We start from the raw sequence: 13,082 nt of genomic DNA, 5'->3' as shown, positions 1-13,082 counted from the left end.
AAAAAAAAATCAGAATTTTATAGTATGTGTACAGTGCAACAGCAAAGAGCTTTTTTACATTTTAGAGAAGCCAAGTTGGGATACCAAACAGGACCACATGGAGATGCCAAAAAAACAACAACAACCGCCTGCTGACTGCATATATCTACTATCCATTCAGAATAACTAAACACAGCAACATAAACATGACAAATCAAAACATTATCGTGAATGTGTGTGGAAACAACGTGAATGTATGGAAATGTCTGTGCCTGTGCGTAAATACAATGCGCGATCAAACATTATCGTGAATGTGTGTGGAAACAACGTGAATGTATGGAAATGTCTGTGCCTGTGCGTAAATACAATGTGCGATCAGTGCGTCAAGAGCACTCATACACGCATTATTATAACGGACTCACGCGTGCTTACTGTACGACTCCTGTATGCCCCCGCAATCGTCTTTACCTTGATTGCAGTCTTCATCCATCAAAACTTTACTAGCGAGACTGGTTATCCAGTCGAGAAACGTAGTTTGCGTCTCATCTGGCCATACAGCTGTGGGATGTTGACAATCCGTTCAGTCTGTACTCCACACAGCGTTACGTGTGAGAGCTCACACTCTTCAGACACAATCACAGAATATGACAGAGCTCGTGTTAAAAAGCCAAACACACTGGAATGAATAATTCACTTAAAACGCAACGCGAGTCTCTGTTCTCTCTGCAATCTCCTTTATATTAGCGCTGTTTTGGACTGATTGTTTGAATGCATTCGCTTACAGGATCATTCGACTGAAAACTTTCCCAGAGTTTAGCGGCTTTAAATGATCTGATCGCAAGCGGAGAAGCAAAATTGGGTTAAAGGGTTAGAATAGAAATTGTGGTTTAGTAATTTTGCGTTAATTGCGTTAAATTATTTTAACGCGTTAAGGATTGTAAAATTAATCGCATGCGTTAACGATGACAGCCCTCATATATTTATATATATTTATATATATATATATATATATATACAGTGGGTACGGAAAGTATTCAGACCCCCTTACATTTTTCACTCTTTGTTATATTGCAGCCATTTGCTAAAATCATTTAAGTTAATTTTTTTTCCTCATTAATGTACACACAGCACCCCATATTGACAGAAAACACAGAATTGTTGACATTTTAATTTATTAAAATATTAATAAATACATTTATATTTATAAATAAAAATAAAATATCTGTAATATACTACTGAGGAAAAAAGCATATTTGTGGTCAGTAAGGTGTATTTTCGGTGGTAAATTCATTGGCAGGAGTTCATTCTGGCACCTGCAGCAGACTGGCATCTCGTGTGTGTGTGTGTGTGTGTGTGTGTGTGTGTGTGTGTGAGAGAGAGTGAGAGAGAGAGTGAGAGAGAGAGTGAGTGAGTGAGTGAGTGAGTGAGTGAGTGAGTGAGTGAGTGAGTGAGTGAGTGAGTGAGTGAGTGAGTGAGTGAGTGAGTGAGTGAGTGAGTGAGTGAGTGAGTGAGTGAGTGAGTGAGTGAGTGAGTGAGTGAGTGAGTGAGTGAGTGAGTGAGTGAGTGAGTGAGTGAGTGAGTGAGTGAGTGAGTGAGTGAGTGAGTGAGTGAGTGAGTGAGTGAGTGAGTGAGCGAGAGAGTGAGTGGACAGAGAAAGGAAGCATGCTGTAAATGATTTATGACTCTCATTGTGCTGTCACAGGACGTGGGTCAGTCTTGTTAACCTGCAGGCGTCTTTCTCCTGGAGGAAGCAGAGCATTGTGATGCCCGTCGCAGCCCTTGGCTGCTTTCATCAACACACACACACACACAGGTCAGCTATCTTTGTAGGGACTCTCCATAGGCGTAATGGTTTTTATACTGTACAAACCGTATTTTCTATCACTCTACACTGACCCTGCCCCTAAACCTACCCCTCACAGGAAACTTTCTGCATTTTTACTTTCTCAAAAAAAATCATTCTGTATGTTTTTGTACCCGTGGAGACCTCAATTTAGGTCTCCACCATGTCATGAGTCCCCATGAGTCTGTGTGTATTCAGGTTTAAGTCCTCACCAAGATATATAAACCTGTACACACTCATACACACACACACGGAAAACACACGCAAGAAAGGAAATCCCAACACTCGTTATGACACAACTGATATATCTCTCACACACACACACACACACACTGGCTCTGATCCAAAACTAGTGAAGTGACTGTTCATATTAACGCTGCCTAATAAGATCATCTTCTTTTGCATCTACAGTAAGAAAGATATTTTAGGCTGCTTGATTTTCCTAATTCACCCATTAAAACAACTTTTACAGTGCAAATAGAGCTTTTACTGAAATTAAACAGAAAATTCTGAACTCATGCAACTTTATTTCCTTTTTTTCACAAATGTAAAAATTAGAAGAAATGATATGCATGTTGAACTTAAAAGTTCTTAAAAGCTGAAGAATTCCAAAGGAACTCCGTTAATTTGACAGCAAAATACAACAAAGAATATCGTTTACATGTAGCGCGCATAGGTAGCGCGTCAATTCTCTCTCTCGCTGCGTGTGTGTGTGAAACAAAGCGACGGCGAGTCGTGCGCTTCACACTAGAGTTTACGGTATGTTAAATACAGGTGCGTTGTGCATCCATTCAGATGAACTGAAAAACAGCACAGATCGCTTGATGGAGAGTGAAACTCTGAAGCGCTCAGTCAGAGAGTTCTGTGAGTGAAAATATATCTGAGCTAAACTTATACTTAGCCCCCAACTCCCACGCTGGCGAGTAAAATCTGAGAATTAATTAGCCAGTGGCTAATATTAGACATCATTTAGTCACCCAGAGTGAAGATTTAGTCGCATATGCGAATGATTTACTCACAATGTAGAGGGTTGTAACACAGAACACACACATATTACTTTTATTTTGGATGCGATTAATCGCGATTAATTGTTTGACAGCACTAATATATATATATATATATATACACTGTACATATGTTGCTTGATTTCCACACACTAATGAATTGAGGAACTGGTCGATATTTGATATTATGGTCTGTCAATGTGAAAAAAAAATGTGGTGCATAAAGACAATAGTCTGAATGTAACCTGGACATTACACACGTTCTCCATCATTTGTTCTGTTAATGCACTGTTAATGCGAGTGGACTCACGTTTGACCACCAGAACTCCATAACTGGACACTCCGACTCCTTTCTCGGAGCGGACGATGCAGCGGTAGCGTCCCGAGTCTCTTTTGGTGGTGTTGACGATGTCAAAGGTGGCGGTGTAGCGTCTGGAGTTCACGGGTTTGGTGTCCTTCATAGGAGCCTCGCGTCCACCCTGAGAATAAAACACAACCGCAACAGAGTGAGTTATTTCAGTAACGGCTGAGGACACGACTTCTCTCTTAAAACCAAATATAGCTCACTCCAAAATGAATGTTTACTGTAGATATAGATCCAGCTCTGAAGACCGGCAGTAATTCAGTATGTAAATATTTAATATGACGTCAATTCTGCCCTATGTGAAAAGTCAATGGAGGATTTCCAAACTTATCCTGAATATCCAATAAAGCAGTTGACACAGTGTGTGTGTGTGTGTGTGTGTAAGTGAGTGTGTGTGCGTGCATGCGTGTGTGTGTGCATGCGTGTGTGTGTGCATGCGTGTGTGTGTGAGTGTGTGTGTGTGTGTGTGTGTGTGTGTGTGTGAGTGTGTGTGGCTGCGGTTCAAGGGCAGCGAGGAGCATTTTCCAGACGCAGCACTTAGAGAAACGCGCGAGGAAAGGTCAGAGAGACACGAAACACATCAGCCTGAATGAGAACCGGCCATCAGCCCCAGAACGCAGAAAAACTGAGAGAGAACCAGCGGAAGGGGAGATGAAATGAAATAGAAATCTTAGAAGGAAGTTAGAAATGTTGCCTGAGCAACTAACTGAAATAAGATTAAGTTCAAGCACTAAAATTACTAACTGGATTAATTTAGTATTTTAGTACAATATATATATATATATTCCATTGTCATCATTTGTAAGCCGCTTTGGATAAAATAGTCTGCTAAATGACTACTAAATGTAAATATATATATATATATATATATATATATATATATATATATATACACACACACACACACATCTTTTTGTTTAGTTCACTTTTAGTATTGATTTATTATACATATTATAAAAAAAAATACGATTTTTATAAAAATTTTATAAATTAAAAAATAAAAAAAGTAATATATATATATATATAAAATTAAATGAATAAATAAAACCTAAAATTCAAATAAAAAATGTATTAAATTATTTAACCTAAAATAAAATTACAAAAAATTCAACTACAATTAAAAGGAGAACTGAAAATATAGAAACAAAATTAACATATAATTTAAAATTAAATAAAAACTACAATATGACATAACTAATAATAAAATAAAACTAATGAGCACACACACACACACACACACACACAAACGCATGCGATGTATTTAACTGGATCACACTGCTGAAATAAATAAATACTAAAACTGACTTAAAACTAAATCCATTTTAAAATAAAGGTAAATAAATAAAACCTAAAATAAAAGTGAAACCTAAAAAGCTGGAAATTAAACTAAAATGAAAATTTTTAATAAAAAGTATGATATAAATAATACTGTGCACATAAAAACACAGACGTGTGATGCATTTAATTGGAAATAATGTGATTGCATGTATAAGTTTGAGAACGAAGCGTGAGAAAAGACACACATCAGCCTGAATGAGAAACGTCCATCAGATTCATAACAGAGAAAAAACAAATTCAGAAATCAGAGTAATTAGCGAAGGTGACTTAATGAAAGTTCATGTGAATTTAATTAGTCGTGACCTTCATTTAAAGATCTGAACTCAACCGATCTGATACTGGAGGATTCATGATCTGCATGCACTTCGCTGGAAATGAAGTGACTTCACGTGTAAACAGGAGTTTAAGAACGAACGAGGGAAGAGAGACGGAGGGAACGACTCGAAGAGTGATGAATAACAGACGAGGAGAGATGGATGAGCAGGTGAAAGAGTGAAGGTCAGACGCTCAGAGAAACATCATTCAAAACCAAACGCGCTTTCATTTATCAGCTGATGAACCACGTTATACGAGACATTCAGAGACGATTATTAATTATGAGATTGTGATGCCATATGACTTTATATCTGTCATAATCAACTGCTGTTTATGAAAACTGATCCTTACAAAAGCACAAGTGGAGCTTCAGCATTTAAAGGCCCAGTGAAAAACTATTATTTACATTTGGGTTTGTTTCAGTGACGTCATTGTTAACTGCAACTAAAATGTTAAAAATAGATTTTACGATTACTGAAATGAAGCTGAAATAAAATAAAATATAAATATTAAATTAAAAACTTGTTGCCCTGAACACTACCTGAAATAAAACGTGTTTCAGTTAAATTACTAAAAGTACTCAAATTAAAACATTGAAATAAAATTACATTTAAAAAACTTAAATAAATTAAAACAAAAAAAATTTTTTTAAAGGGGTCCTATTATGCTCTTTTACAAAGTCTTGATTTTGTTTTGGGGGTGTACTAGAACATGCTCTCATGCTTGGTGAAACGCATTATTTTTCACATAATTTACATTAGGGCCTTTCACACCGCAGGAACCTTTTCATAGTACCAGAACTAATTGTGGAACTACCCACTTTTCGGCGTGTTCGCACCGCCGGAACTGGGAGCGATTTTAGTACCGGACTGCCTTTTTCGAGAACCAAATTAGCTCCTACTCCGGAGCAGGGTCTAACCAGCACAACTGGTACTAATCGTGATGTAAGTAGACATTGATTGGCCAAACGCGTATGAAAACCCCCTCCCCCGCCATGATTTAAAACTCCGTGTAAACATACTGTAAACATTGTGTCAACTTATTTTGCAAGTCTGGAGAACAGCGATAGATGGACGGACGCTGACGTGCAGGCACTCGTAGCAAATGTAGCACTGCCAGTTGTCGTTGGAGATTCTTAGTCCTCCTTTCCGTTCTTTCAATCGCTTTACGTATACGTCGACTTTCCATGTCCATTATTGTGAAACCCGCGAGACACAACAAACACACAGCTCCGATCACAGCGTCCTCCATCCTCCTGTTGTTAACGTAGTTCTTTGTTTCCGTTGTTGAACGCCGCGCACAAATGACGACGCTGTCGACCGGCTTACGTCACTTCTTAGTACACACTCTCGGTGCGAATGCAACCCTTTAAATGGTACTGGGAAATAGTTTGCGCAAAATCGTCCCAGTACTTTAGTACCGTACGTTTAGTTCTGGAACTAAAGCGGTGCGAAAGGGCCTATTATTACAATGCCTTTCTCCCCATCCTGGCACAAACTGCTTGATTAGTTTGATGAGGACCTTTGATGAAGGTCCGCCTTCCGATAAACAAAATGTGTTGTGATTGGTTAGCTGTCCCAGTGCGTTGTGATTGGCAAACAGCTTAGACGGTGTTTCAGTACTGCCATGCCCCTTGCTCCGTCTTTCAACAAAAGCTTTAGGCGAATCCGGCAGGCACTGCACTCCTCGTGTTGTGAAAGCTGTCCTCAGTAAAATGCGCAGCACACAATAGCAAATTGGGGTTATAATGCTCAGGGACAGAGTTAAAAAGTAAATTGCAACCACTATTTCCTGACATCATCCGCTTTCGGAAGCCCAAACAAAGACGTTTGGACACGGAGCTGAAAAAAACAGCGTTTCAGGTGGTCGCGCACCGGACGAGAAGCGCAGCGTCGCGCCACGTCTTTAAAATTCAAATACATTATTTTCTATGAGTGTAGGCACAGCGGCGGCCAGCATCTGTCCGCGTTAATGTTACATCGTGTTATATTTGTAAGAATTGTTCTAGACCAGCGGTTCTCAATCCCAGTCCCCGTGTACCCCCGCTCTGCATGTTTTGCACGTCTCTCTTTGTTAACACACCTGATTCAGATCATCACCTCGTTAGAAGTGAGCTCCGTGCATGAACTGTGTTCCGATTGGCATGCTCCCTACACAGTCTCCACTGCTCCCTACTCCCTGAGCAGGGGAGATCCGTTGAAGTTTACTTCACTTCGGAATATTCATTGCCTGCAGCATCTTCACTCACAAACGAAACTTACTAGAGAAGCGTGATTATGTCCCATATATTATGGGACATAATATACCTCTGTAAATAAATACAATTTAAATTCACGTCTCGCTCACTTAAATGCCCTTCTGGAGGTTTTTACTGAGGGGTTTGTTCATACATCATTCACGCTGATTTATACAACATTTTACCCCTAAAAATACGGTGAAAATGCATATGCTTAAAAGGCTGAGAGTTTTTATCTTAAAGGGATAGTTCACCCAAAAATGAAAATGTGATGTTTATTTTTTCTCCACTTCAGCAGCACTTATATACACCAAACTTTACAGTTTTATTCCTCTCTAAAAAGACTTTTACAGAGGGGTTTGTTCATATATCATTCACAATGATTTATATAACACTTTATTCCTGAAAACATGTAGTATTCACCTATAGTGTCTCCAAATAAACACAGCATATCAAAAAGTTGTGACTTTTATTTTCCATTTCCATTTATTTATTTAATCAGGGACAATGCACATTAATAGTACATAAATATGTAAAATGCGCCAGATTTAGCCAACATTGGCTATTTTTCATCCGTAGTCCCTTTTGGCAGGTTGATGTTAAAGACAGGAAGAAAATATAAACAAAGATAAAGATATTTTAGTTTATATCACAGCTTTTCGGACAGAAGCATCTGATTGGACAGAAACCTGTGTATCATCAATATGTTGGAGACTGCACATCTTTAATGTGCTAGAAATGTATTTTCTGATCAGATGTCACAAACACAAACTAAAAGACACAAAACAAAGATTCAGACATAGGGTGCTTACAGTTTATATTTAAAGTCAAAAGAATAATCCGGATATTGTTGGTGCAGATCTATGTTGTCCAGTGTTTCTCACAGAGTTTGCATGTTTTGTCATGTGTTGTTCGGAGCACCTGTGAGTGTTTCTCTGATCGCACAGGAAACAGCAGGTTAAAGCCACGCGCTCAGATTGCATGAACGCTGACATCAGGCAGCCCTGCGGCACTGCGCTGCTCCTCTCATGTTCTCCTCCTCCTCATATTGTGCATGGAGGATCTTGTGTCTATGCCAGAGCTGAAGACGCAGCAGCAGCTCCAGAGACGGTCCAGTGCCTAACAAGGCCAAAAGTCCTGATATCATTATGGTCCAGTCGCAAAAATACAACACGGTCTGCGCTTACTGAATGCAAAACACATGAGGGTGTGCAAATCTGATTATGATTCTGATGAAAAACACTGCACATCTATAGAAAAAACACAATGATTCTGCTGTGTCATTACCGACGCCCGCATTTGATGTATGAATTTTTCCTATTTTGTCCACTGGACAATTAAAAAAAATATATATCAGATGATAATACCACGGTACTTTGTTGACACTGAAATATTACATATTACCATATTAATGTACCATGATATTAGTGTATAACCGTGGTAAATCTTAAAAACACAATACGATACCACATGACTTTGTATCTGTCATGAGCAACAATTCAATAAAAAAAAACAGTGAATGTATTGAGTGAAGTTATTTCAGTGTATTTGAATATCTGTAATTGAAGATACTATATTTTAAACACGCTTCTCATTTATTTTGATCTGTTGAATACTGTAGCTGAAAAGAACACTTTCTGCCAACTTTCTGAATAAAACAAACAAGAATAATCTGATCTCAGTTCTTCTCTAATTACATAATTAATCTCATGTAAAAGTTTAGTTTGTTTCATTGGGTTTTGGGCACACATGACCTCCTGTAACGCCCATCAGCGCATCAAATGACAGACGATGTTAATAATTGCAACTCCAACGTCATTTAGAAACCGAATAGCGTTTATCTTCAGCGTTTGAGTCTGATCTCTTTTGTTCTGGTGTTTAATTTCAAAAGACTCAAGCCGCATCAGCATTAAGCGCACAGTTTCTCAGCTCCGCAGGAACAAAGCAGAGGTCAGAGGTCACGCGTTCATCCTCCATCTCACCTGTGCATTAAAAATATCCAGCATGAAATGTCCCGGCATTACGGGACTAACACAATTCGCATACTCAAACTATACCGTCAATTAAAACACAAGCGAGCGCAACACAATTAGTCGTTGTGCACTAGAAGAAAAGCGCAACAGGAGATAAAAACACAAACCCTGTAATTACAAAATAAGAGCGGAGGATTTTCCCTGTAGCAGGTGGTTTCAACTTAAACTCTTAAGATACAGTGCAATTACACAAACCTGCAATTAGCCAAGAATCACTAATTAGCCACAGCACTGAAGAATTGGAGATTGCATTGTTAATCTCTGCTTGTATTAAAAAGTCACAATCGCATTTCTCAGCAATTACGCGCGCCGCGGCAGGATGGAGACGCGATTCGTGTCTCTCGGCAGATGCTGCTTATTTCTCTGAGGACTTCTGGATGCTTTTGTTGTCAGTCGTCCAGCAGTCTCTCGCGGGAGAGCCGCGCGTCTGATGAGCGTGTCTGAGCATCAGGGTTATTTGTTAGCGTGAGGACGCTGATGCTCATGATAAAATACTAACTCAAAATGAAGTGTGCTCCCAACGGAGGAAGTAATTACAAAATAAGAGAGCGGAGGATTTTCCCTGTAGCAGGTGGTTTCAACTTAACAAACTCTTAAGATACAGTGCAATTACACAAACCTGCAATTAGCCAAGAATCACTAATTAGCCACAGCACTGAAGAATTGGAGATTGCATTGTTAATCTCTGCTTGTATTAAAAAGTCACAATCGCATTTCTCAGCAATTACGCGCGCCGCGGCAGGATGGAGACGCGATTCGTGTCTCTCGGCAGATGCTGCTTATTTCTCTGAGGACTTCTGGATGCTTTTGTTGTCAGTCGTCCAGCAGTCTCTCGCGGGAGAGCCGCGCGTCTGATGAGCGTGTCTGAGCATCAGGGTTATTTGTTAGCGTGAGGACGCTGATGCTCATGATAAAATACTAACTCAAAATGAAGTGTGCTCCCAACGGAGGACAAATCACACATCAGACTCAACACAGAGTCTCTACTGCTTCTCAGCCGTTTCTCCTGAGAAAAAGACCTCAGGAGTCTCGCATGAGTCTGCTCTTGAGTTTCAGAAGAGATCTCAATGATGCTGTGCTGGGATTTGACAAGAGAGTGAAGTGTGCAATCAAAAATCTCAGTCTCAATTTGAATTGTCATGAGTATTGAAGAAGCACAGACCAGAAGAAGTGTTTGGGAAACCGGTTTGGAAAATAATTGCTATTTGCTTTGAAATTAAACAGTGATGCAGAAACTACATACATACATAAACAAATAAATAAATAAATGTATAGTAGGTGTAGGTGGCGATGGGTGACTGTCTTTATGAATGAGTAATTGAATCATTTAATGAATTGATTCATTTAAAAGCATCAATTCATTCATGAACAAAACAAGTGGCTTTCTTTATGATTGAGTCACTGAATCATTCACTGAACAGATTACAACAAAACATTGATTCATTAAGGAACAAACCAAGTTACTGTCTATGAATGACCTTGTTTGGTTGTAAATGTTAACGCAATAAAAAAAGGTTACCGTCTATGAACGAGTCATTGAATCATTCACTGAACTGATTAGAACAAAACAGTGATTCATTCAGGAGCAAACCAAGTTATTGTCTATCTATATGTGTGAGTCGTTGAATCATTCATGAAGTGTGTAGTTTCTGCACTATTTCAAAGCACAAACACTCCTACTGACCCGTCCATTCCAAATATTCATGTGAAATAAATGATTAAGTTATGTAAATTAAAATTGCTATTTTTGATTGCATACTTCACTGATCCAATGAAATAAAAATATAATATATAAATTCGCTCGTCACCTCGATGACCATCGGCACAAGACCACAGGAACCAGACGAGTCCTCTGCACAATCTGACCTGTGTTGCAGCCTGGAATTAAACCACACCATGCTGGTTTCGTCTGGCCAGAGGAGAACTGGCCCCCGACTGAGCCTGGTTTCTCCCAAGGTTTTTTCTCCATTTCTGTCACCGATGGAGTTTTGGTTCCTTGCCACTGTCGCCTTTGCTTGCTTAGTTGGGGACGCTTGACTGATTGCACAGACACTATTGGAGAGAGCTGAACTGGATCACTGAATCATCAATGAACTGAATTTAGCTGGAAAATGACTCTTTGTTATTGTCCTCTTGCATTATTGACAAACTATTTTCCTGTTGACACTGTAAAGCTGCTTTGACACAATCAGTATTGTACAAAGCACTATATAAATAAAGGTGACTTGACTTGATTAATTAAATTATATAAACATAAATTATGTTTTAAATATTTTATATAAATTAACAGAAAAATGCACTATTATTATTACTATTAATATTTATGAATTCATATTTTTTATTGATTTATTCATTTAAAGGTATTCATTATTATAAATGTAATTTTCTATGTATTTTAAGGTCCAATAATGTCAGTCTGAGTGTGAAACACAGCATGTGCTGCTCTGTGGTGGTGTTTCACTCATTCAGACTGTCTGTTCTGCCCAATTCATTTCCTAACATGACTCTTTTTGTGTCCATATGTTCATCCCCGATGGCGTCCATATAAGAGCTTTTATCCAGAAACGCCTCTCATCATGACACATCAAATACATCAGCTGCTGAATGTCGTACGCCGAGGGTTTGAGGAACTTCCTGCAGGTCGGTACAAACCAAACTCATTTGTGAAGCTGATGGGGGAGCGTTTCATCGAAAAATGGTGGAAACTTCCTCTTTTAATTAAGGCGGCGGCGGCGTGTGGACCAGCAAGAAGCTGCTGCAGTCTGGCAGGTGTCGAGTCGTCAAACACGAGCCACTTTGTAGGTTTGTGTCAAGAGCAACAGGAAACATAATTAATTAATGAGACGCACTGCAGCGCTGGATGACAGAAGAAACGAACGATGTTCAATTCTCTATTCTTTTAACTTGTTTTGTTTTCATTTAAAAGACCCTCTAACACTAGCTATTCTTTTTTTCTATCCTATCTACTTGTTTTCTTTTTATTTATTATACGTGTCCCTGGACCACAAAACCAGTTGGGTCAAATATCAGTTTTCAGGAAATATCAGTTTACATTTCCAAACATTCATTTAGCTATTAATTGTAATAATGCAGTGAGATTTGTTTGCTCCACACAGAGATCTGATCATCATCAGTCTGTCTGGAGTCACATGAAGAAACAGAACAAACTGAGACAGACTCAATCCAGAAGAACTGTGGCAACGTCTCCAAGACGCTTCAAGAAACCTACTGCAAAGCTCCTGAGAAACTCTGCTCAAGTGCACCGAGGGCACAAGCTGCTTTAAACGCAAAGGATGCTCACACCAAATGTTGATTTAATTCAGCTAATAGAAGTTAATTGATAAAGAAAATCTATTTATGACATTATTTTTGACAGCATCCTCATTTTACAGCATTATTACACAAGTTTTGCGGTCCAGGGTCACAAATGTAAATGACTAAATGAATGAAGACGTTCTCACCTGGTAGAAATTGGGCCAGAAGGTGCTGATGGCCAGCTCAACCTGCTGCCATTTCTTCAGAGCCGGACCGGACGAGTTCCACACGGCGATGCCCAGAGGACTGTTGTTCTCCATGACGTAGATGAGGAGCTGGCCAGGGCTCGAACCCTCTCGACTGGCGCTGTAATACTCGAATATGACGCAGTGGGTGTCGTTCTCTTTGAACTGCGCCATGTAGAGCTGCGCTCGCTGACCAGAGACCCGGCCTGATGTGTTCACCATCATGAACGCTGAATCTGAGGATGGGAAATATAAAAAGTTAGGTTACAAGCTGAAAATACAACACAACAACAGTGCAAACTAATGTAATCAGTTCCGTCCATTTACACCTATGTGAATCTACCGCAGTATAAACACTGACACTGATCAGCAAATAACACCAGAGCATCCAGAAAGCAGGTTATATGCTGAAGTATACAGTGGTGATATTTTAAAGGAGACATATTATGCCCCTTTTTACAATATGTAAT

At 39.2% G+C, this 13,082-nt stretch overlaps 1 protein-coding gene across 1 annotated transcript in view; it reads right to left on the bottom strand.

Moving 5' to 3' along the window:
* The window catches only part of LOC107578432 (receptor-type tyrosine-protein phosphatase mu-like), a 97,833-nt gene that overhangs the window by 81,254 nt on the left and 3,497 nt on the right, over positions 1–13,082 (bottom strand). Inside the window, exons 2-4 of the mRNA XM_016264389.1 lie at positions 12,574–12,848; positions 8,112–8,198; positions 3,137–3,371 (exon numbers count right to left, since the gene is read on the bottom strand). Coding sequence (XP_016119875.1) covers positions 3,137–3,371; positions 8,112–8,198; positions 12,574–12,848 — 597 coding nt within the window. The remainder of the gene's footprint in view (positions 1–3,136; positions 3,372–8,111; positions 8,199–12,573; positions 12,849–13,082) is intronic.

The sequence above is a fragment of the Sinocyclocheilus grahami genome, unplaced genomic scaffold, assembly GCF_001515645.1.
Source record: "Sinocyclocheilus grahami isolate Dianchi unplaced genomic scaffold, SAMN03320097.WGS_v1.1 scaffold32.1, whole genome shotgun sequence".
Lineage (NCBI taxonomy): Eukaryota > Metazoa > Chordata > Actinopteri > Cypriniformes > Cyprinidae > Sinocyclocheilus > Sinocyclocheilus grahami.
This window is presented reverse-complemented; position numbering and strand designations above follow the sequence as displayed.